This window comes from Myotis myotis, unplaced genomic scaffold (genome assembly GCF_014108235.1).
Source record: "Myotis myotis isolate mMyoMyo1 unplaced genomic scaffold, mMyoMyo1.p scaffold_m19_p_2, whole genome shotgun sequence".
NCBI classification, from domain to species: domain Eukaryota; kingdom Metazoa; phylum Chordata; class Mammalia; order Chiroptera; family Vespertilionidae; genus Myotis; species Myotis myotis.
Window position 1 is genome coordinate 146,028,931 of NW_023416324.1, and position 25,720 is coordinate 146,054,650.

General features: G+C 42.3%; 1 protein-coding gene across 2 annotated transcripts in view; it reads right to left on the minus strand.

Moving 5' to 3' along the window:
- The window catches only part of IFT57 (intraflagellar transport 57), a 69,926-nt gene that overhangs the window by 38,499 nt on the left and 5,707 nt on the right, over positions 1-25,720 (minus strand). For both annotated transcript variants that reach the window (XM_036351589.1, XM_036351590.1), the window contains exons 4-5: positions 20,678-20,768; positions 12,076-12,144 (exon numbers count right to left, since the gene is read on the minus strand). In XM_036351589.1, the coding sequence (XP_036207482.1) occupies positions 12,076-12,144; positions 20,678-20,768 (160 nt within the window). The remainder of the gene's footprint in view (positions 1-12,075; positions 12,145-20,677; positions 20,769-25,720) is intronic.

Consider the following 25,720-nt stretch of genomic DNA (forward strand, 5'->3'; position numbering starts at 1 on the left):
ATTACCATAAATTAAACAGGATTTCTCCTAAGGGTATCTAGTGTCCCTCTTTCTTTAGCATACTATAAAATAAAGAGTTAATATGCTAATTAGACCTAACATCAGAATGACCAACTGGACAACCTTCCAGACGAAGTGAGGGCCAGCTGAGGCTACAAGGGCCCCTTGAACGAATTTTGTGCATTGGGCCTCTAGTCTATCAATAAGAGAAAATCTAGATAAGCCAGATAGAGGGAAAAACCACAGTTCTTTCAATCAATAAGAGTGTTCCCTCAAAATCCCATGATTTTAACAAATCATAGTTAAGGCAGAGAGTGAACTCCTTTCACGTCCCTCCAAGTTAATTTTTCTTCATGATTAAAGCAGCAGAACTCATGAGTGTGATTCACTATTATCTTTCCAAATTAGGGTTTTATATGATTTAATAACATTCCTATGAAGAAAAATGTTTAATACCATGCAAAAAGTATTTTCACATTTGTTCTGAATAACTAAATTAAACCCTGGCTATGATCTATCAAAAGAAATAGATGATAGCTTCTGTCTGTGAATATATGAAGTTCATAAAGGTCTTTTAAGTTCAATTTTAAGGCTATAAAAAAACTTGACTTATAATGTGAACTAATATTTGAATAAATTTTGCTCCTATAAATAAAAATAAAAATAAAACTCCCCAAATTCACACAAAATCAATTTAATTTCCCATTAAGAAATCTGAAATTATTTTTGAATGAGAATTTAACTTCCAATATCATTTCTCTTTAATTTATCAAACACCAACTTTTGCTACCACTTCAGCTACTTTAATGTACACTCAGTGGTAAGGTGAAATCATCTCTGAATTTTTACTTTTCTCAAAACAAAACCAAAATAAAGTATCTTAAGAAGTATGTATGGAGAAACTACTATAGACATTATCTTGGTTTTGTAGATTATGCAAAATAAGTTTAATTATTTATGGCCTTAATTTCTATAAAATTTGTTTTCTTTGAAATGGCAACTTCATGGATATACCAATGCCCAAATGCCTTTGGACTCAAGTAATATACCTTCTGAAAGGGACATAAAAGTCCAACTAACTGTCAAGATTAAATATGTAGTCCCAAGACGCAAGGAAGAGGAAATTAAGTTGAATTGAGAATCACCACAGGATGGTGTAAATGGTAGGAGGATGGGTTCCATCTCTGCTCAAATCCCACCTCCATCACTTATTAGCTATTAGTCAAGTTATTTAACCTTTCTAAATCTCAGGGTTCTTGTCTGTAAAATGGGGATGATACTAGTAACCTCCTCACTGGAAGGGTTGATGTGTTAAGGTAGATGATGCATGTAAAAGGCTTGCACAGTACCTAATACATAGCATACCCCCAATATATTAAAGCAGTTATTCTTATTATTTATATGCCAAGCATGGTACTTACTTTCACATATGGGTAAGGTGGCCAATAATAACACCATGAATCAGAGGGGTCTTATACCCATTTTTGCAAATGAGTAAAGTGAGGCAAAGAGCAGTTAGGGAATTTTCCCAATGTCACATCATTAGTGTCAGGGAGTAGGCTATGTTACCATAGAGCACAGATGCTGAAACATCTTCTATATGCCTATCAATCCTTTGCCATATAGGTTACAACTATGTTCCCCTGGTTTATCTCTTACCATTTACTTTATGGTGTTCCCCACCCCAACACACCCCTCTATATATAAGGTTTTAATTTTTATGTAATTCAGATTTACCAGTAGTTTTCTTTCATGGTTTTTGGTTTTCTTGCCATGCTTCATCATGCCCATTTCAACTCATGAATATAACACTTGTCACTCATGTTTTTGTTTTTGTTCATCATTTTTTAATTTGTTGATCTATGGGGGTTTATTTGTGTGTAAGATATGAGGGAAGAGTCCACCTTTTTTCTCAAATTGATAGCTTGTTATCCTATAACCATTTAATGGAATAGTTTAGTTTTCCACAATGATTTGCATTGTTCCATGTATTAATATCACTGCACAATTGGATTATTTTATGGACTCTGCACTATTTCATTAATCTATTTCTGTGTATAATGTTTTTTGAGACTTAGAAAAAAAATTACACGAATAGAAAAAATTCCCCTATATCCTTCATCAGATTCACCAAATAGTAGCATCTTACATAATCTCAGAGCAATTATGCATAAAGGGACATAATGCTCACATCTGGATGCTGAGATTTGTGGAAATTTTCACATTTTTTTTGTACATTTTTTTTCAATAAGAGCAGGTAAAATTATAAGTTTGATCAACCAAAAATTAGAGGACACAGGTGGTAAATGCTATAAGTATTTGAGTAAGAGACAGAAGTGTATTGTAATGGCAACATGAGGTTTCCGTGTAACTTCACAAAGATGTATGGAACGATAGGTAGAAAAGAGACAAGCCAAGTGTTTATAGTCAAGAAAAGCATCATAAGCCAAAATAGGTATAAACATGGCTTGTGAAGATCACAATGAGAAGAGAGACTAGGGGCTTAGAAAGGTAAATATTGCAGAGCAAGAAAGTTGAATACATTGTGAAAAACCTCAGAAGCAAGGCTCAGGAATGTGAACATTGTCCTCTAAGCCAGAGGGGAGGCAAAGAAGACTCATAAGGAAGGTGCAATGCCTTTTTTTATGCAAGAGATCTTTATTTAGTGCCTACTATAACCCAAGTACTGTTCTATTCTAAGGACAGGAAATAAAACGACAAAAATTCTCATAAAAAACATTCTAGTGATGTCTTATGAAGATTTATGGGTCATAGAATTAAATGGGATTGGGGTGATAAAGAAAGATGTTACTTAAGAGGAAGAATTTGAGCTAAACCTTGAACATTTATGAGTTGGGTACAGAGATGATGTCAAGGCATCCTAATATATAAAAACCCTGGGTCCGTCACGACCAGAGGCTTGGCTAACTGGAAGTCAGTCCTGCAGTCAACACTGGGTTGCCATGGCAACCAGGCGCAGTGACCAGCACTGACTGCTGAGGGGGCTGCAAATCAGGCCTGGAGAGAGGCCTGAAGAGAGAAGCAGGGTCTGATCCGTAGCCTGTGTGGCAGCTGTTGATCAGCATTTGCCTCTCTCTCTCCAGGCTGGGCCAGCAGCCGTGCCTCCATTTCTCTCCAGGCCACCAGCAGCCCTGTCTTTCTGATCAGGCCCCGTTAATAGGCCCAGAGACACTGACTGGCATAGAAACTGACCAATCAGAACCATATCTGGGTCAACTGTGAGGAGCCAATGGCTGCCAAGGAGGTGGAGCTTTTGATGCTGACTGGCATAGAAACTGACCAATCAGAACCAAATCTGGGTCAACTGTGAGGAGCCAATGGCTGCCTAGGAAGCGGAGCTTTTGATACTGACTGGCATAGAAACCAACCAATCAGAACCAATTTGGCCGGCAGAGGAGGACAGTTGGGGGCTAGATCTGGCCAGCAGGGGAGGGAAGTTGGGGGCAAGATCAGGCCAGCAGGGGAGAGCAGGATCAGGCTGGCAGTGGAGGGCAGTTAGGGGCGATCAGGCAGGCAGGCAGGTGAGCAGTTAGGAACCAGTGGTCCCAGATTGCAAGAGGGATGTCCGACGCCGGATGTTAAACCGGCCGTTGGACATCCCCCAAGGGGTCCCCGATTGGAGAGGGTGCAGGCTGGGCTGAGGGAACCCCCCCTTCATGCACAGATTTCGTGCACCAGGCTACTAGTTTTATATAAGAGATAAAAAAAAAAGGGAAGGATAAGATGGGATGAATGGGAAGAGATGTGTTCATGAGGTGTTTGGAAACCTATGAGAGGATCTGTTTACCTGGAATACAATTATTCCAGTGGAAAAAAATAAGGTTGGCTATGTGGACAGTTATTCAATTGCAAAGGCTCTTGAAAGCCACACCCCAAATTTATTGTTTTATAATCTATACTAGAAGCCCACTGCACGAAGATTTGCGCAATAGGCCTTCCTTCCCCTGGCTGCCGGCACCAGTTTTCCTCTGGCACCCGGGACCCAGGTCTATGGTCCGGCCACAGCAGAGAAGCCAAGCCTCTTCAGTCTTCAGTCTTCAGTCTTCACTCCAGCTGGAGCCTTCAGTCTTCCCTCCGTGCCTGAGTATGCAAATTAACCGCCATTTTTGTTGGATTAATTTGCATAGTCACTCTGATTTGCTGGTGGGCGTAGTGGAGTGACACCAATTTGCATGTTTCTCTTTTATTAGTGTAGATAAATGAACCTGTAGGCATTGAAAACTATCAGAAGTTACTGAAGTCAGAATGCCCTGATAAAAGTCATGTTTTGGTAAGACAGAGGAGTATGGTTAAATATATTTTCAATAAAGGGGGTGGGGTGGGAAGGTAGGGTTAAAGGATAAAGACTAAAGACCATTTGAGACATTACTATTACACAATTCAGAGAGGAAGAGGACCTGACTTTGAAAGACAGCTGAAGGGATGGATATGAGAGAAATTTCAAAGGCAGCATCCATAGGTCTTAGTGGCTACAACTCCTGGATGAAAATGAATCATGAGTCACACATTCAAAGCACTAACACTGGAAGGGGTGAGTGGTGATAGGTGTGTGTGGGTTTAAAGATTATAGGCTTATAAAGGACTGGAAAAACAACAACCATATTCTGGGTGCCCATATAAAATGTTGAGTTACATAATAAATATCTGCAATTAGTGTTGATTTTGGAAATATAACCTATCTATTCATAAAGTGACAACTCTCAAATAACTGCTGGGGAAAATCATTATATCACTTTTCTTCAAATTCCCCTTATTTATTTCTGTAGGGGAGACCTTATGTGACAGCAGATTTAGTCTAGTAGGCCTTCAATAATAATCCATGTCACAGATTATGAAAATAAAATCATGACATCACCAGAGCTTCCTAATTTACATCAAAATCAAACTTCTTGGTAACTCACATCTTATGTAAGTTTCTAACACAAAAATACTCATGGCAATTTAGAAACTGATTAGTATTAAGAGACTGGGGCTTTTTTTATTCTTCTATAGCAATAAGAACGTCAGTAATCCCAATCTCCAGGAATGGTGAAAAGTTACACAAAATAAGAAATGCATCAAGGATAAAATCTATGCCAGCCCCATAGTAGGTGCTGTCCACAAGTTATGGTAATCTCTAAACAGCTCTGGGAAGAACCGTGTCCCCATTTTACAGATAGAAAACAGAATCATAGAGAGGTTAATTTACTCTAGTCATGTGACTAGAGTTATGCAGTCAGGATTTCATCTGTGACTACTATTTCAGCCATAGAATCTACAAACCTTGAAGTTATGGACACTTATTTGGAAGGAACCTTGAAAAGTCCTTGCCCTACTTCTTGATAGACTCGCAATAAAAATCAGGATGAAAATAAGGATCTTTCTTATTTCAAGTGTAGGTTTAAAAATGACACTAAAGATCAAGCAAAACGCTCTTTTACACCCAGTAAGAGCTGCTGTTTGAGCCTCCTCTGAGCAGTGAGTACAAGTTTTTCCCTCTAAACTACATTTCCTATTCACCTCCAGATGTACAACTGATGGGGTGCAGGTTAGTTACTAGAGAAATAAAAGCACCTACTCAGGCATATTGTGTTCCATCACACTTAAATATATCATGTTTTCATTGTTTCCCTTGGGAAATAATAGATTTCTCACAGTAGGACTAACATTCAGCTGCTTTAGGAAAGAAGAAAAAACAACATTTTCCTTAAGCAGGAACCCGAACCAGCTAACTTATAGAGCAAGTTATGTTGTAGAACAGTATTTTTCCCCTATATTACTCAGAAAGGACATTTTGTCAAGAATTGTAATATGTAAAATGAAAAAAATTTAAAGTATTTAAGATATTAAGCAAAGTAGATCCATCTTCTTCCCCTTTTTTATTACAATGTTGCAGACTTGCTACGATGACACTTTTTATTCTAAGCCCAGATTTTTACTTCCTTACAGCTTTGCTTTTTAAGCTAAAAATTCTCTCATTCTTGGTACAATGCATTTTTTGCTAAGTAATTAAAAACCAATTGTGCTTAAACCTTTGCAGATAGTTGGTTTTATGCTGTCTAACTCAGAAGTTGGTTTCTAAAACCTCAAATTTAGCATCTCAAGGAAGAATGGTATCTATGGCATGTTTAAAAAAAATGTTTTGAAATGAAGTGATGGGCATTTAAAAATAGAATTCAGAGAGCGCACAGCTTTCCTCCCATCCTTCACTGGGGGAGGAGAATGACACATCTGTGTGAAGCTGCCAGAACACTGTTGCTGTGATTCTATTGAGCTTTAGAATGAAGGGGAGCTACAAAGACCACTCATAATTACATCATCGTTGCCAAACATGCAGGCCGTTTCCAGTAGACATACTCAAGTTAGAAAGAGAAATGATCAGTACACCCCCTATCACCAGAGCCTCCCTTCCCTGCCCCCACCCTTCGTGTCTCTGAACATTCTAACGCACCCCTAATCATCACAAGCCCTGCCCAACTGTCAGAGCTTCAATACCGAGCCAGTGTTCTCCCCATGATCACTGAGGGAGGCTTTGGCTAAATGCAGATTTCAAAAACATGCAGCAATCAGAGGGAAAGAGTGAATATAAAACTTTCTGGGCTAGCCTTAAAGCCTAATATCCATCCATAATATTTTTTCCTTCTAAGACAGTGGTTCTCCACCTGTGGGGTGTGACCCCTTTGGCGGTCAAATGACTCTCTCACAGGGGTCGCCTAAGACCATCCTGCATATCAGATATTCACATTACGATTCATAACAATAGTAACATTACAGTTATAAAGTAGCAACGAAAATAATTTTATGGTTGGGTCACAACATGAGGAACTGTATTTAAAGGGCCAGAAGGTTGAGAACCACTTTTCTAAGAAAAGCTATATCAAAATTCAAATAACTAACCTGCAAATGAAATTTTGGAAGATAAAACCATCCCTCACTAATTGCAGGAGTTATCTTCTTGATAATTACATTTGGGAAAACTGTAATTGGGATAAGAGAATTAGAGGGGGAAACCACACAATAACAATGGTTTTAAATTCATAGGGTGGGGCAAAAGTAGGTTTACAATTGTGAGAACACAAAACACAGTTTATTTTTGTATCATTTATTGATTATTATACTATTTTCCATAAGGACAAATGTAGAATTACTTTTGCCTCTCCCTGTATTTTTTTTTTAACTTTTAAAATAAATAAATGTTTTGAAAACCACCTGCTTTCAAAACAAACCAATTTAATCACTGTAAGCATTCACTTCCATAGGAGGAACTATTTTCTTAGAACAGTTTTCAATGTTCATGAAACACTACTGCTGTGTCCAGATCCAATTAGGAAGACATTTCAAAGTTTAGTCAATGGCCACACACTGTCTCTTTACAAATTCCTCACGTTAGCAGTTACAGGCTTCACATATGTTTCCGAAGTCAGGAAGATGGACCACCAGGTCACCTTTCAAGGAAGAACTTGCTGCTCCGCTGCAGGGAAGGTGGCCAGCAAAGAGCTTCCCGCTGTCAGCTCCTCAGGCTCTGCTTTACCTGCAGAGAGCCACCTTACCTGGAGCTATGTCCTCCCCTGGCAGTCTGCCTCCAGCCATTGAGCCAAGCAGGCAACACTTTCTCCAGTGCTCCTCACCAAATTGGCCAAGGCTATGTCAGGCCTAAATCAATTGCACTTCTCCCTTGGCCCAATCCTGCTTTCTTCCCGCTTGTACAGTAAACGTCATGCACCTCAAACACTGTCTCAGTGTCCAATTCCAGAGGCCACAATGTGCAACATACATCTTTTTCATTACATTCTCTCTTGCTCCATTTACCACAAATCTCAGAAAAATGCTTGTGTATATCTATTTTCTGGAATTATCATGATACTTAAGAACATACTTTTCAGGTTCTAGATTTTAATGAAAGAAAGGAATATAACTAGATTTTCCCTGCATTATCCTACATGGTGCATAGGAGAAACAATTAGTGTGGAGAAGTTTATTTTTTTTCTCCAAAAAGATCAAAATATACCTTGCCTGTAAAATTCTAAATATAAAATAGCATTTGTGCATATATGTATTCATTCAACATTTTTCAATACTGAGCACGTTCTACACACCAGGCACAGGTGAAAAAGGCTGCTACTCTGGAGGAATTTGCATTCTAGTGGTTCAAAAAGACAATAAATAAATCAGAAAATAATACAATGCCAGGGTCTGTGAAGAAAAATAAAGCAGGGTGAGGGGATAGAGAATGACTGCAGAAGCATCTATTGTTTCATAGCCACAGGTGGAGAGGATTGCGGTAATCCACACATCGCTGGGTTGGCACAGTCACATATACACTTAGTACATCAATTTCCTAGAGAGTATACATCATTCCTGTTCTAGTGAAGAATTCATCACACTCAGCTTTACTAAAATAACATTTCTGCATTGTAAGTCCACCTGCTGCATGAGACATAAAATCTTAGCTCTATGTTACTAACCTATCCAGCAGATCTGTCTCGGAGAAGGAGCAGCCTGAGATATCATAAGCTATGGTCAGACACAGCTGTCTCAGGCAGATGGCTTTATGGGCAACATCATAAGCTTGCCAGATTTTTTAAAATATGAAGGGTTTTCTGCCTCATTAGTACTTCATGGCTGACCATTCACAAACACCTGGTCAAACTTCTTCCTCTTGTGAAAATGCAACCATACCTAGTCTTAATTGAAAAGGGTATACATTAGTCTGGCAGGTGTTGCACAGCGGTTGAGTGTCGAACCATGAACCAAGAGTCACCAGTTCGATTCCAGGTCAGAGAACATGCTCGGGTTGCAGGCTCTATCCGTAGTAGAGGGCAGGCAGGAGGCAGCCAATTAATGTTTCTCTCTCTCTCTCTAAAACAAAAAACACACACACAATAATACATGTTTATTACATAATCTTTATCCAAAGGACCTAATACTTTGATAATTTGTAAAGATATGGGTAGGGGGAAAACCCTTCCTTATATAGCTTAATTCAGGTGAAAATTCGAAATCAGGACCACTAGTGACTTTGAGTAGTGGTAGAGGCAAATTAAATTACTGTGCTCCCAATAGTGAAAACCACTTGGTCCACAGGGAATCCCAGGATAGCCTTTACAGACCTCCAATTACATCATCAATATCCTATCTAATAAAGATAGAATGTATAAATTGACCATCACTTCAGACAAAGATGGCGGCACCCACAGCCAGTAAGGAGGGAATATGCAAATTGACGTGATAAAGATGGCAGCGACCAGTCGGGATGCTTGCATCATTGCCACGGTGATGACGCAGGCTTCCGCCCTGCCCTCTGGGCAGCGTGCACTTGCTACGAAGGAGGGAGAGGAGGGTGAAGGGAGCTACAGGAGGGCGGCAGGGCTGGAGCGAAGGTGGAAGGCAGCTCTGGCCCAGAGCAAAGGCAGAAGGCGGCCGTCAGAGCAAAGGCCCAAGTCCTGGGTGCCAGAGGGAAGCTGGTGCTGGCAGCCAGGGAAAGGAAAACCTATTCTTGCATGAATCTTCATGCATCGGGCCTCTAGTAAATGAATAATACAAATGACAGTTCCTTTTTGAGAATAACTGTGTTTGCATCTCTACTTTTGTTTTCTTCCTCATATTTTAAGAGAACTTTGTCACCATTATCTTTAACACACACAGGAACACCAAGCACCACTGTGTCCTTGCTTAAGGCAGAAATCAAAACATACCTACTCTGTTGAAGTCTTACTATGAGACAAAGGGGAAAAGAAACAATAGACTTGAAAGTTTGAAGAAAATGAGTTCAAACTTAGCTTTTGTAATTTATTAGCTTTTTAAAAGATGAATTGTCTTAAGGTTATAAATTTCAGTTTTTGTATCTGTAAAATGGAGATAACAACATCCAATTACCTCACAAGGTCAGTAAAAGTATGTTTTGAAGTAATTGAAAACTATAAAAGTGATCTGCAAATGTATTGTTACAACTGGAGTTTTTTTGTTTAGATTTCAATGTTAACATTACTTTGAGATAATTTTGAATTGAGTAATAAAAATATATTCATTTAGGAATTATTTATTCAGTATCTTCTGTGTTACACCATAGAGAATGTAAAAATGATAGCTATCCCTGTTTTCAGAGAGGGGGAAGGTAAGATGTGGTTTTGGTTTTTGCCAACACTTATTCAGCACTATCTATGTGCCAGACATCGTAATAAATACTTTACACGAAGTATCTCTTTTAATCTTTAAAACCCCTATAAAAAAGGTAATATTTTAGTCCTCACTTTATAGATGAGAAAGACAGGCACAGGCAGTTTGGAAACCTGCGCAAGGTCAGACACCTAGTAAGTATTAAAAATATTAGAGTCAACTCACCGGCTCAGGCAAGTTAGTTATATTCTTATGCTGTGTTACATCTCAAGTTGGCAGAACACACACACACATCATTAATCATAATTGATGCTGACTAACAATACTAAGGCAGTAAATGATAAATGGAAGCCATCATCCTGGGGTGAGGTGGACAAGGAAGTCATCACAATGAGAACTCCAAACTAGATCTAACCTTGTTTGTAAAGTTCAGATTTAAAATTACATAAAGGACAAACAAGAATATTATTTTCTGTATGTATTTTTTGAACATGCAATAGGTTTCACCTTATCTATCTATCTATCTATCTATCTATCTATCTATCTATCTATCTATCCAAGGCTATGTGACTGTCCGACCAGTAGCTATGACACACAATGACCACCAGGGGGCAGACGCTCAATGCAGGAGCTGCTGACCTGCCGTGACGTGGCAGCTGTAGTTCTTGGCTGATGCACCCTGGAACCAGAGAGGAGGGAGCTCGATTCCGGGGGGTGCATCACCTGACAACCACCCTCTCACAATCTGGGACCCCTTGGGGGAGGTCAGAGAGCTGGTTTCGGCCCAATCCCCACAGGCCAGGCTAAAGAACCCCGCTCAATCCAAAGACGCCATTCCAGCCATGGTGCTGCCCCAGGTGTAGCCAGGTGCAGCTGGCCTGGGAAGAACGGCAGGAGGTTGGCTCCAGGGCGTGTCTGGCCTGTCTCACCCAGTCCTGCCCCGCCAGCCACCTTCTAATTACTAGTAATATCCTTTCAATGTGCACAAATCCATGCACCGGGGCACTAGTTTAAATATAATATACATATAGGAAAATACAAAAATCCCATATTAACTTGTGAAATATCTCATTCATAGGTTCTCTTTTATAGATTGGATTTACTTCCTAATTGAAATAGAGCAAAAACTGACTTACAGCAATGTCTATGTATCTATATATCAATCTTAATATAATTCATTTCATTTTAAAGAATTACCATTTAATTGCTATTTTCCTATTATCAAGCCCACTCAACACTTCAACACTGGTCCATTATTAAGAAAAATAACTTGAAATCAAATAATATATGTTTCCATAATAAATGACAGAAGGCAAATAAATTATTTTCAGTGTACAGAGAAGCGCTGTGTTGCTTTTCCATAGTATAGACAGCAGGCTTCTGGCCCTACTTGCACCACTGGATTTTTATACAGTGGGGCCTTGACTTACGAGTTTAATTCATTCTGAGACTGAGCTCGTTAAGGAGCTCATTAAGGAGCTCGTTAACTCAAATTACTCTGTCAACTCAATGCAAAAAATCGGCCGAAAGACAGCTGGTATCTCAAAAAACTCATTAGTCGGGACACTCGTAAGTTAAGGCCCCACTGTATTTGCTATTGCATCTTATATAGAGAATAACAATTTTCAGATCTACTTTTCAAATGACACACTAAGGAAGGGTGAGGAAGGCCGGCTCGAGGGTTATATAAGGCCTGAGAAATCATTTGGTCTGGCCCTGCCAAGTCATGAATGGTGAGCTAATTAAATGTTTGATCAAATATAGCAGGCTAATTTTTAAGTTGATAATTTTATATGGCCCTCAAAAGATGTTATAAATATCCACATGGCCCTTAGCAGAAAAAAGGTTTCAGACTCCTGCATTAAACAATGGCCAACAATGGTTTCTACTTGTTTCAATTCCCAGCAGAAAAAGTGTACATATTGCTTGTTTGTCCTGTGTATATACCATGCAACTTACCAAGCGATAGGTCTGAGCTTTTAAAACATTGAGGTCAATAAAGTTTTCTTCATTATCTGTCTCTTCTTCCTTAGGAAAACAAAGAGTTTTAAAAGTTAATAATTATAAAGTTACAATTTAAAAATATATTTCCAACTTCCACATACATATTAAACCCTATATATAGACTAATGCAGGAAAAGGTATTTAAAAGCCTAGTAATGTGTGTAAAGTTATTATCAGCTCATCTGTTTTTTGAGGTTTTGATGGAGCCATTTAAAATGGGCAGAAAATAGTGTAGTAAAGGCCTGGGGAGGGATTGCAGTGTGGAAGAGAGGGGTTAATGAGGGGAGGGGGGAGGGAGGGAAACATTTGTAATAATTTCAACAATAAAGATAAATTTCTTTTTAAATATATTTTATTGATTTCTTACAGAGAGGAAGGGAGAGGGATAGAGAGTTAGAAACATCGATGAGGGAGAAACATCGACCAGCTGCCTCCTGCACACTCCCTACTGGGGACGTGCCCACAACCGAGGTCCATGCCCTTGACTGGAATCGAACCTGGGACCCTTCAGTCCGCAGGCCGACGCTCTATCCACTGAGCTTAACCGGTCAGGGCAGCAGGCTAATTTTTAAGTTGATAATTTTGTATGGCCCTTGAATGTTATAAATATCCAAATGGCCCTTGGTAGAAAAAAGGTTCCCCACCCTGACCTAAAAGGATAGTTCAGGTAGATTCCAAGCTGGTCCTGATCCCTGGGCCAATTGCTATGAAAGGTGAGGTCAGAAGTGGCCATTTGAGAGGTAATCCTTTCCCAAATATAAAGTAAATACAGAATCTGAGCAGGTTCTATAAACATGTGTAAGGACAAAACATTAACTCCCTTTTCTCTTCAAATGTCTTTGCAGTGACAAGTGACATACTAGGTGAAACAAATTTAACAAGAATATCCCAAGCTTAAGAATATGGTAATAAAGCCAATGAAGCTTGGTCCTCAAGTCTTATAAAGAAAAAAGAAAAAAAGGGGTGTTGTTCAGTGGGCACTTTCACATGCAGCTATACAAAAGCAGCATGGAAGATTTCAAAGATAATTCTTATCTGCAAGAATTGAAAAGTACGTAAGACAGTTGTTCTCTAAAGGCAGTTCTGAGACCAGCAGCGTCAGCATGACATGGGAGCTTGTAAGAATGCAAATGCTAAGGCTCTATCCTGGATCTGCTCAGAATCTCTGGGGGCAGGGCCACTAAAGTTAGATGTGAGAACTATGCTAATCTTTGGGGAACTGGAAAGCTTTTAGTAAAATATAAAACAATATAAAGTTTCCATACACTCAAGTGACATTTACTTTTTTAGGGAGGGGGGTAGTGGGGCATGGAGGTGTAGATAAAACTGATCTGTTTACATCTTAAATCCTAAGCATATATGCAGATGCACACTTTTGAAAAGTAGCTCAGTCTACTCTGTGTTTGCACTGATGGTCTTTTTAACAAGGAGAGTAAATGATTGAAATGCCAATGACTCAGCGCCCATGGAAGAAGAGACCAAGTTTATGTTTTTGCATTAACCTAATCAGTACAGTTTACATAGGCAATCAATAAATACTTGTTGAATTTTACCGGATTGAGCACTAATAGGTAAAAAACTTTAATAGTAGGTACTAGGGAAAGACTCACATTACTAAACATTATTAAGGGAGCATTCAAAAGGAATTCGAATATAAACAGAAAACATAGCTTTAAAATAAATTGAGGATTCTAATCTCAGTAATTTAGAAGGCACTCACCATTTCCTATCATTTCTTTGACCAATATGAACCCTCCTAATTCTCTTACTGCCAGTTACTAAGGATATGATTATACTTAGCAGGTGAGAATATTCTACTGTGACCAATACTTATTTTATTTTTTAACAGTTATCAATGTGCCCTATCATGATTTGGAAAGCTAGAACTAAAGGTTTCTAGTTTCTAGATGATTATAGCAGAACTTCATTCTTGTCAGAAATGATCTTTACCATCTATCCTTGAGCCACCCCAAGAACTCTGGAGACAAAATGAAGTAATATCTAACCACCCAAAGGCCTTTTTTTTTTTTTTTTTTTTTAAATTCTCACCTGAGAATAAATTTTTCATTAATTGTAGAGAGAGAGGAAGGGAGAAAGAGAAACATTGATTGGTTGCCTCCCATACACACCCCGACCTGGGATTGAATCCACATCCTGGGTATGTGCCCTGTCCTGTCCGGGAATCAAACCCGAGACCCTTGGGTGCACGGGACAACTGAACAACATCAGCCAGGGCCCACAGGCTTTTTAGTGATGATGCAGTTCTCCTTACCAGCCGTGGGCAAACTACGGCCCACAGGCCGGATCCAGCCCGTTTGAAATGAATAAAACTAAAAAAAAAAAAAAAGACCGTACCCTTTTATGTAATGATGTTTACGTTGAATTTATATTAGTTCACACAAACACTCCATCCATGCTTTTGTTCCGGCCCTCCGGTCCAGTTTAAGAACCCATTGTGGCCCTCGAGTCAAAAAGTTTGCCCACCCCTGCTAGCCAGAGGATTGGGAGAGGTAAGACGACCCCTTAAAATAATATGACAGTAAGGAAGGAAAGAAAAATAACTTCAAGAGACATGACTAAGAGAACTAATAGCTTCAGAGGCAACCCTTTGGGGAAAGCCTTGAGTATGGTCTGATGACTGTAGAAGGTCTTTACCTCACAGTTGGGCTGCTTTCTAGTTTGTTTCTCTAATTTACAGGCCTAATAATGCTGCTTTGAACTTTGACGGGTTCTCAGAAAAAACCTATCATTTTTGAAAGTTACACAGCAATGTGCTGACAGATGATTTTGTGGTCCAATATTTAAGGAACACCTACCATGCACCAGGTACTGCACAATAAATTAGAGATGCCAAAAAAAAGAAAAAGAAAAGAAAAAAAGCACAAAATTATTTCTGCCCTCATGGGGTTATTTTTCAGATGAGTACATTTTGTTAGTTTGTTTTAACCCTCCCTCGAGGATATATTTTTATCATTATTATTGATTTTTGAGAGAGGAAGGGAGAGAGGGAAAGAGAGAAACACCAATGTGAGAGAGAAACATCAACATTGATCAGTTTCCTCCTGCATGCATCCCAACCAGGGATCAAATAGAAACCAAAATATGTGCCTTGACCGGGAATCAAACCTGCGACCTCTTGGTATATGGATGATGGTCCAAACAACTAAGCCACCTGGCCAGGGCTGATGAGTATGTTTTTATACTTTTTCTGAACATTTATAGCAGTTTCAAGTTATACATCTTTAAAGCTAAATGTTGATGCACTAGGACCAGGTATCTGTCAATAAGCTAATAACTAATAAACAGTTATTAAGAAGACAAGATGATGGGGGGTCAGGATAAGCTAGAAGAGCTCAATGGGGAAAAAGGAGGACATATGTAATACTTTCAACAATAAAGATTTAAAAGAAAAGAAAACAAGATGAGAAATATAATGAGTAAAATAAATGAAGTGAACAACTGGGAATATGTGAACTCTTACATTTTTCTAAATCTGAATGAAAAGATCTATTACAGAAAGAATAAAGTCTAAACTCATAAAAATGCCTCAAATGATAAGGACTTGGCCTAGCTCCCCAGTTCATCTTAAGCCACCCTTCCCCCCCCCCCCCCCCCCCCCTCATTCAGGAGATCTAGCCACAAGTTTTCTCTTAGTTCCCTGATCAGGATAAATTCTTTCCTGCCGCAGAGCTTTTGTACATGCAGTACCACTAGAGTCTTGCCCAGTGCCCACCACATAAAAGATGCTCAATAAATACATGTAGAAGGAATGAATACATTTTTACCTTAACTTTTAAAATATAAGAATTCTTGTGAAAAAATAATCTTTTAAATTGGTTAGTTTTACAATGGTCTTTTTCCTTCTATAAAACATGTTAAATATTCTGAAAATACAAAACAGAGAAAATAAAATTATTCCTCATAATCCTGCTACTCATATATAACTAATGTTAACATATTGATATTATTTGTCTTTATTTGCACATTTTTCATAGCTGAGTTTATATATATTATAATATCATCCCCATATAAGTAACATTTCTTTGTAAACAATTTTTTTCAACTCAATAGTGTTTATTTATTTAAAAAATGTATATTCAGCTTGTGAAATAGCCACACAGTGAAGAAGTATTTAATTTCACATGGCTTATAAACCCAGCAATTTGACAATATGTACCTAGTGGTTTTATAGTTGACACTAGAGGCCCAGTGCATGAATTCATGCACGGGTGAAATCCAGCTGGCCCACCCCAATGGGGGCCCATCGGGCCAGGCCAGCGGGGGGAAGGGGCGGCGGGTGGTTGGCCAGCCAGCCCCGCCCCCGATCGAGGTGTTGAGGGCCGATCAGGGGCAGGGCTGGCTGGGGGGAGGGGCCTCAGGCGGTTGGTGTTTGGGGCCGATAAGGGGCATGGCCAGCCAGGGGTGGGGCTGATTGGGCCTGGATCAGGCTGGTTGGCTGCCGCAGTGCACTTCATAGCCAAGGGCCATTCTGGTCATTCCACCGTTCCAGTCGCTGGGCTTTTATATATATACTAGAGGCCCACTGCACAAAAATTTGTGCACTCGCGGGGGGTGGGGGGGTTGCTCAGCCCGGCCTGTGCCCTCTCGCAGTCTGGGACCCCTCGGGAGATAACGACCTGCTGGCTTAGGCCTGCTCCCAGGTGGCAGAGGGCAGGCCCAATCCCTAGGTGCAGCCCCTGGTCAGGCTCAGAGCAAGGCCGACTGGGGAGTTGGGGCGCCGCCCCCTGTCATGCACACAGCAGGGCGATCGGGAGGTTGTGATGCCACCCTCAGTCACACTCAGGGTAGGGCCGATTGGGGGGTTGGGGCACCATCCCGTCACACTCAAGGCAGGGTCGATAGGGAAGTTGCAGCGCCACCCCCTGTCACGCACAGAGCAGGGCCAATCAGGGGGATTGGGGCTCTGTACCCTGTTACACACAGAGCAGGGCCCGTTGGGGTGGGGGAGGGTTGGGGCGTCGCACCCTGTCACACACAGAGCCGCAGGGTGATCAGGGGGTTGGGGAGCTCCCCCCTATCAGGCACAGAGCAGGGCTGATCAGGGGGTTGGGGCACCTTCCCCTGTCACGAACAGAGCAGGGTGGATAGGGAGGTTGTGGCCCCGCCCCCTGTCACACACAGAGCCGCAGGGTGATCGGGGGTTTGGGCGCTGACCCTGTCACACTGATCCGGGTGCCGGGAGGCCTCGCGGCTCCGCTGATCCTGGTGCTGGGAGGCATATTACCCTTTTACTATATAGCATAGAGGCCTGGTGCACGGGTGGCGGCCGGCTGGTTTTCCCTGAAGGGTGTCCTGGATCAGGGTGGGGGTCCCCACTGGGGTGCCTGGCCAGCCTGGGTGAGGGGATGATGGCTGTTTGCAGCTGGTCACACATCCTTCAGGATGGGGGTCCCCACTGGGGTGCCTGGCCAGTCTGGGTGAGGGGCTGAGGGCTGTTTTCAGGCTGGGGGTGACTGAAGCTCCCAACCGCTCCTTTTTTTCTTTTTTATTCTGGGCCAGCTTTAGCTTTGAGGCTTGGCTCCAGCTCTTAGGCCTCCACTGCTGAAAGTAGGTTTCTGGCCTTTGCTTACAATGTTGCGATCCTGCTGGCTGAAGCCGGTGGACTAAAGCAGGTTTCTGGGGTTTTGTTTAGCTTCTATATTTGTTACATAGTTGCTTAGAGTTGCAGCTCAGAGGCCTGCAACGGCAGGTGGGGAACATTGGAGTCCTCTGTCACTGAAGCAAGCAAGCCTCATGTTAGTTTCAAGCTGCCTGACTGCCAGCCGCCATCTTGGCTGGCAGTTAATTTGCATATCTCGCTGATTAGCCAATGGGAAGGGTAGCAGTCGTACGCCAATTACCATGTTTCTCTTTTATTATATAGGATAGATACAATAATACAGTAGGCCCTCGGGTTACCGCAGACATCTGTTCCTACATAAGTACCTACATCACTCACATGGAGCATGTACACAGCAGTAATGAAGTGAAACAATAAAAAAAATTTTAAAGGAAAGATAACAATTCCTGACCTTTACTTGTGGTAAATAAATAAATAAATGGGAGATGGTGATGTAACCACGAAACTACGTACATCAAGTCCAATGTAACCTGAGGACTCTGTATACTAGTTTCAGGTGTACAACATAGTGATTCAACATTTATATACCTTAGGAAGAGATCACCATAGTAAGTCTAGGAATCATCTGTCACTATACATAGTTATGATATTATTAACTATACTAGAGACCTGTGCACAAAAATTCATGCACTCAGCGGGGGAGGGGTCTCTCAGCCCAGCCTGCACTCAGTCTCAGTCCAGGGCCCTTGCGAGATGTGACCTGCCAGCTTAGGCCCACTCCCCGGGGGATGCCTAAGCTGGCAGTCAGACATCCCTCTGGCAGCCCAGGAGCCCTCAGGGGATGTCCAATGGCTAAAATTTTAGCCATTAGTCAGACATCCTTAGCACTGCCGTGGAGGCTGAAGACAATCCCACCACCGCTGCTGCGCTGGCCAGGAATGAGCCAGCTTCTGGCTAAGCGGTGCTACCCCTATGGAATCACACTGACCACCAGGGGACAGCTCCTGCATTGAGTAGGTCAGTGCGCATCATAGAGACTAGTCGTTCCCAGTCGTTCCGCTGTTAGGGTCAATTTGCATATTACCCTTTTATTATATAGGATTCCCTATGGCAGTGATGGCGAACCTTTTGAGCTCGGCATGTCAGCATTTTGAAAATCCCTAACTTAACTCTGGTGCTGTGTCACATATAGACATTTTTTGATACTTGCAACCATAATAAAACAAAGACTTATATTTTTGATATTTATTTTATATATTTAAATGCCATTTAACAAATAAAAATCAACCAAAAAAATGAGTTTGCGTGTCACCTCTGACGCGTGTCATAGGTGCGCCATCACTGCCCTATGCTGTATAATACATCCTTATAACTTATTTTATAACTGGAAGTTTACACTTCTTTTTTTTTTTTTTTTTTTTTTATTATTAGTTAAGGTATTACAAATGTGTCCTCATCCCCCCCATTAACCCCCAACCTCCCCCCCACACACAAACTCATGCTCCCATCCCCCTGTTGTCCATGTCCATTGGTTTGGCTTATATACATGTATACAAGTCCTTCGGTTGATCTGAAGTTTACACTTCTTCACAAGTGTTAAAATTTTAGCCTGACCAGCATGCTCAGTGGTTGAGCTTCAACCTATGAACTAGGAGGTCATTGTTTGATTTCCAGTGGGGCATGCAGGAGGCAGCTGACCAATGATTCTCTCTCATTATTGATGTTTTTTTCTCTCTCTCCCTCTCCCTTCCTCTCTGAAATCCATAAAAATATATATTTAAAAATTTTTTCATGGAGACATTATATTCTACTATTTAGATATAACCTAAGATCTTTAATGTTTATTTCTGGCACTTGATAAAACAATGCAGTGACTAATATCTTTGTATCATAAACTAGTTAAATAAATTACTTTAACTTTAAATATAAAATATACTTCTTATATATTAACTAGAGGCCCGGTGCATGAATTTGTGCACAGGTGGGGTCCCTCGGCCTTGCCGGCGATTGGGGCTGATTGGGGCCACAGGAGGCTGGCCAGGAGGAGGGGCCGTGGTAGGTTGTCCAGTGGCCCCAATCGGGGTCATCAGGCTGGCTAGCAGGGGGAGGGGGACCACGGGAGGTTGGCCAGCCACAGGAGGTTGGCTGTAGGAGTGCACTGACCACCAGGGAGCAGCTCCTGTGTTGAGCATCTGCCCCCTGGTGTTCAGTGCGCTTCATAGCGACCAGTCGATCAGTTGTTCAGTCACATAGGCTTTTACATATATATAGATTTGTACAATCACCTGGAAAATTCTACTGGTTTATGAGAATAAAATACACTGGCATTTTAAATTTTTATCTTATCTATACTTCCTAAAAACGAGGGTTAATCCAACTCTGATTTTAAGAGCCCTTTGCTTCTATCATTTTATTAGTTTAGTCTATTGTAAAGACTTGATCATTTAGTTTAACACTATGGATAGAATATTGACTGGGAAAAAGCCCAGATGCTGCCAACAATTTAAATAACGTTGGTATTTATGAGTATTTTTAAAATTTCCTGCATTTAAAATTTTAAAGTTCTAATATTAGTATTTATCCTTATTTTAGAAGCATAATGAAGGTTCTGAGAAATGAATGGTGTTCTTATGAAAAATGTATTAATCTTAAATTCTATTGTTCTGTTTTAAATTGTTTATAATTTATGACCTATTTAAGATCATGAATACTTGTGAATAGTGTTTACTAGGGGTCTACTATTTATTTCCTGTCTATAATTTAGGAACCTCTGTTAAAATCCAGATCTCAGTCAGTAGAGAACATGAGCATTAATTTAACCAAAGGTCTAAACAACTGAACATGGTACTGTATAAGCTTCTTGTCTCTCGAAAAATGAAATAAAATATATGTCAGAAAATGGAAGGCTGGGAGAATTAAAAGAAGAAAAAAGAATTCAAAGGTGAAAATGAACAATAAGTTCAGTAACACTCATACCACAAATTCTTCATCCATTTTATTTAATGTTAATTCTGCATCATCTTCTGGAACAGTTTCTTCTTCTAATTCTTCCACTGGGTATGTTGGTCTAAAATAATAAAGCTAATATGAGTTGAGAATTGAAAACAAACATTCTAGCAGGACAAAAAGGTATATACAATGTGAATATTAAGGATCTCCTCTATAACAGATTTTGTCCATTTCCACCCACTTACAAAATCACTGTTAAATGATTCATGTATTCTTCCTGAAACTTTCTATGTAAAGATGCAAAATACTTATCTGCAAATTTAAAGAATAAATTTACACAAATAGGCTAATACCATGCATATTGTTACCCAATGTACTTTCTTCATTTACTAATATGCCACATTTAAGTACCTATACATACATCTCTCCCTGTCTCTATTATCTGCATGTATTCCACTTAACAGCAGTACCATAATATTAACTTAACAACCTATGGCTGAACATTAGGGTTGTTTTCATTTTTCTAACTAGACAATATTACTAAGGTCATCATTGTATATTTTTCATTGTCTACATCATTAGAATCAATTGTACACGGAGAATGGCTGGATCAACAACTTTGTACATTTTATTGTTTTGATAAATATTGCCAAAATCTATTGCTATAATATTGCACTTCCAACAACAGTGACTCCATTTCCATATGTTCACCAATGTGGTAAACAAACTTTAATATCTGCTAATCATTTAAGTGAAAATATCTCATTCTTATTTGAATTGTATTTTTTTACATTGAAGTGGTTGAAAACCTTTTAATGTTTTAATTGATTATCTGTGTTTCTTTTTCAGGGAAAGGCCTATTTATGTCCTTTGACTTTTTATATATGAAGAAAATTAATGCATAGCCTAAACTGTATTAAAAATATTTCCCTAGTTTATTATATACTAGAGGCCCTGTTCACAAAAACTCGTGCACTCGGGGGGGCAGGGCGGGAAGGAATCCCTCAGCCCAGCCTGTGCCCTCTAGCAGGCCGGGACCCCTTGGGGGGTTGTCCACCTTCCCGCTTAGGCCCACTCCCTGGGGGATCGAGCCTAAGCTGACAGTCAGACATCCCTCTGGCAGCCTGGGAGCCCTCAGGGGATATCCAACTGCAGCTTAGACCTGAGAGGAGCGGGCCTAAGCCACAGACATCCTTAGCACTGTGGAGGAGGTGGACGAGGCTCCTACCACCACCACTGAGCTCGCAGCCATCAGCCCAGCTTGTGGCTGCGCAGAGCTCCCCCTGTGGGAGCGCACTGACCACTAAGTGGCAGCTCCTGTGTTGAGCATCTGCCCCCTGGTGGTCAGTGTACATCATAGCGACTGGCCGTTTCCACTTGTTCCTCTGTTAGGGTCAATTTGCATATTACCTTTTATTATCCTACTAGAGGCCCAGTGCATGAAATTCATGCGGGGCAGGGGGGAGGTAGGAGATGGGGGGATGCCTCAGCCTGGCCTGCACCCTCTCCAATCTGGGACATCCCTCTTGAAATCCGCTGGCCGCTGGCTCCTAACCACTTGCTTGTCTGCCTAATTGCCCCTAACTGCCTCTGCCTTGGCCCCTGCCACTGTGGCTTTGTCTGGAAGGACATCTAGAAGAATTCTGGTCTAATTAGCATATTACCCTTTTATTAGTATCCTATCTAATAAAAGAGAAACATGGTAATTAGCGTACGACCGCTACCCTTCCCATTGGCTAATCAGCGAGATATGCAAATTAACTGCCAGCCAAGATGGCAGCCGGCAGCCAGGCAGCTTGAAACTAACATGAGGCTTGCTTGCTTCAGTGATAGAGGACTCCAAGGTTCCCCGCCTGCCTTGCCGGCCTCTGAGCCTGCAGTTTAAGAAACATTGTAACAAATATAGAAGCTAAACAAAACCCCAGAAACGTGCTTTCAGCGAGCCGGGATCTCAGAGCTGGAGTTATACATTGTTTCGATTATAGAACCCAAACAAACCAGATACCTTCTTTCAGCAGCAGAGGCCTCAGAGCTGGAGCCAGAGCTAAAGCTGGCCCACAATAAAAAAGAAAAAGAAAAAAAGGAGCAGTTGGGAGCTTCAGTCGGCCTGAAAACAGCCCTCAACCCCTCACCCAGACTGCCCAGGTACCCCAGTGGGGACCCCCACCCAGAAGGGTGTGTGACCAGCTGCAAACAGCCATCATCCCCTCACCCAGGCTGGCCAGGCACCCCAGTGGGGACCCCCACCCTGATCCAGGACACCCTTCAGGCCAAACCAGCCGGCCACACCCATGCACCAGGCCTCTATCCTATATAGTAAAAGGGTAATATGCCTCCCAGCACCGGGATCAGCGTGACGGGGCAGCGCCCAAACCCCCTGATCGCCCTGCGGCTCTGTGTGTAACAGGGGGCGGGGCCACAATCTCCCTATCCACCCTGCTCTGTTCGTGACAGGGGAAGGCGCCCCCAACCCCCTGATTAGCCCTGCTCTGTGCCTGATAGAGGGGAGCTCCCCAGCCCCCTGATCGCCCTGCGGCTCTATGTGTGATAGGGTGCGGCGCCCCAACCCCCTGATCGGCCCTGCTCTGTGTGTGACAGGGTGCGGTGCCCCCCCCCCCCCCCAGCCCACAGGCCCTGCTCTGTGTGTGACGGGGTAGAGCCATAACCTCCCCATCGGCCCTGCCCTGAGTGTGAGTGGCGGCGCCCCAACCACCTGATCAGCCCTGCTCTGTGGGTGATAGAAGGCGGCGCCCCAACCCCCCCCCCCACGGGCCCTGCTCTGTGTGTGATGGGGTAGAGCCATAACCTCCCCATCTGCCCTGTCCTGAGTGTGACACTGGCAGTCCCCCAACCCCCTGATTGGCCCTGCTCTGTGGGTGATAGAGGGCGGCGCCCCAACCCCCTGATCCACCCTGCCCTGAGTGTGACAGGGGGCGGTGTGCCAACTCCCCTATCGGCCCTACTCTGTGAGTGACAGGGGGGAGCTCCTCAACCCCCTGATAGGCCCTGCTCTGTGCATGACGGGGGGAGCTCCCCAACCCCGATTGACCCTGCTCTGTGCATGACAGGGTACGGAGCCCCAACCCCCCTGATGGGCCCTGCTCTGTGCGTGACAGGGGGCAGTGCCCCAACCCCCTGATTGGCCCTGCTCTGTTCATGACAGGGGGTGGGCCACAACCTCCCCATCGACCCTGCCTTGAGTGTGATAGGGGGCGGTGCCCCAACCCCCAAATCGGCCCTACCCTGAGCGTGACTGAGAGTGGCATTACAACCTCCCAATCTGTCCTGCTCTGTGCATGACAGGGGAAGGCACCCCAACTCCCCAATCGGCCCTGCTCTGAGCCCGACCAAGGGCTGCACCTAGGGATTGGGCCTGCCCTCTGCCACCGGGGAGCAGGCCTAAGCCAGCAGGTCGTTATCTCCCAAGGACCCAGACTGCGAGAGGGCACAGGCCAGGCTGAGGGACCCCCTCTCCCCACCGAGTGCACAAATTTTTGTGCACCGCGCCTCTAGTAGGTATAATAAAGTGGTAATATGCAAATTAACCCTCACATCCTCAAAAGATGGCTGCCTAGCACCAGGCCGGCAGGGGGATTAGGGAGGGATGACCAAAAGACTAAACAAGCAGGCTGCATGGGGCGACCAGGCCGGCAGGGGGGTTAGGGAGGGATGACCAAAGGACTGAACAGCAGGCTGTGTGTGGCGACCAGGTTGGCAGGGGGAGCAGTTGGGGGTGACCAGGTCAGCAGGAAAGGGGCAGTTGGGGGCAACCAAGCTGACAGAGGGGGGTACGTGGGGGTAACCAGGCAAGCAGGGGGGCAGTAAGAGGCAACCAGGCCGGTGGGAGGAGCAATTAGGGGTGACCAGGCCAGCAGGGGAGGGGGTACAGTTGGGGGTGACCAGGCTGGCAGGAGGGGCAGTTGGGGATGCTTAGGCTGGCAGGGGGCCAGTGAGGGGCGACTAGGGTGGCAGTTGGGGGCAACCTGGCTGGCAGTGGGGGGCAATTAGGGGCAACCAGGCCAGCAGGCAGGTGAGCAATTAGGAGCCAGTGGTCCAGGATTGTGAGAAGGATGTCCGACTGCCGGTTTAGGCCCGATCCCAGGGATCGGGCCTAAACCGGCAGTCGGATGTCCCCCAAGGGGTCCCAAATTGGAGAGGGTGCAGGCTGGGCTGAGGGGATTCCCCTAGTGCACAAATTTCGTGCACTGGGCCTCTAGTATAGGATAATCATGGCTATTTACAACTGTTACAATTCTTATTACATTGACTTTGCAACCTTTTTGTGCATGGATTCTAGCTTTAAAATCACACAACACATGCCACAACCCTTTGGTCTTTTAGTAGTACCATTTATAGTTTCATTTTTCATATTTACATCTTTGATCGATCTGAAATTTATTTCTGTAGAATAAGAAGAGCTCCACCTTTATTCTGTTTTTTTTTTTTTTAAATATAGAGGGAGAGGGAGAGAGAGAAACATCAATGATGAGGGAGAATCGTTGATCGGCTGCTTCCCACTCACCCCCAAATGGGGATTGAACCCACAACCTGGGATGTGCCCTTGACTGGAATTGAACCTGGGACACTTCAGTCCGTAGACCAACACTCTACCCACTGAGACAAACCAGCTAGGGCTCCAGCTTTATTCTTATTTCCAAAATCAAATCAGTAGTCCTAACATTAAGTATTGGACAATTATTTCTCCATCAAGATTAACAATATGTATTCCCATATTAAAAATACTGGAAACTTATTTTAAAATAAGTTCATATCTGAACAGGTTAACAAAATATAAAAATCAACATTTAATATTAAGAAAGTAAACTACTGAAAACCAAATCAATCTTCTAAAACAATTTCCTATTTTTTTATAGAAATCTCATAAGCAATATTCTTGTAGGATTTATTTTGATATATTTAGATACATAAAATAATCATCTGTAAATATGTAACTTCTATATAATTTACATATTACATAGCTGATATATTCTCTACTTCCTATTTTCAATATTTCCATAAATATATATATATATATATATATATATATATATATATATATTCCAAATCACA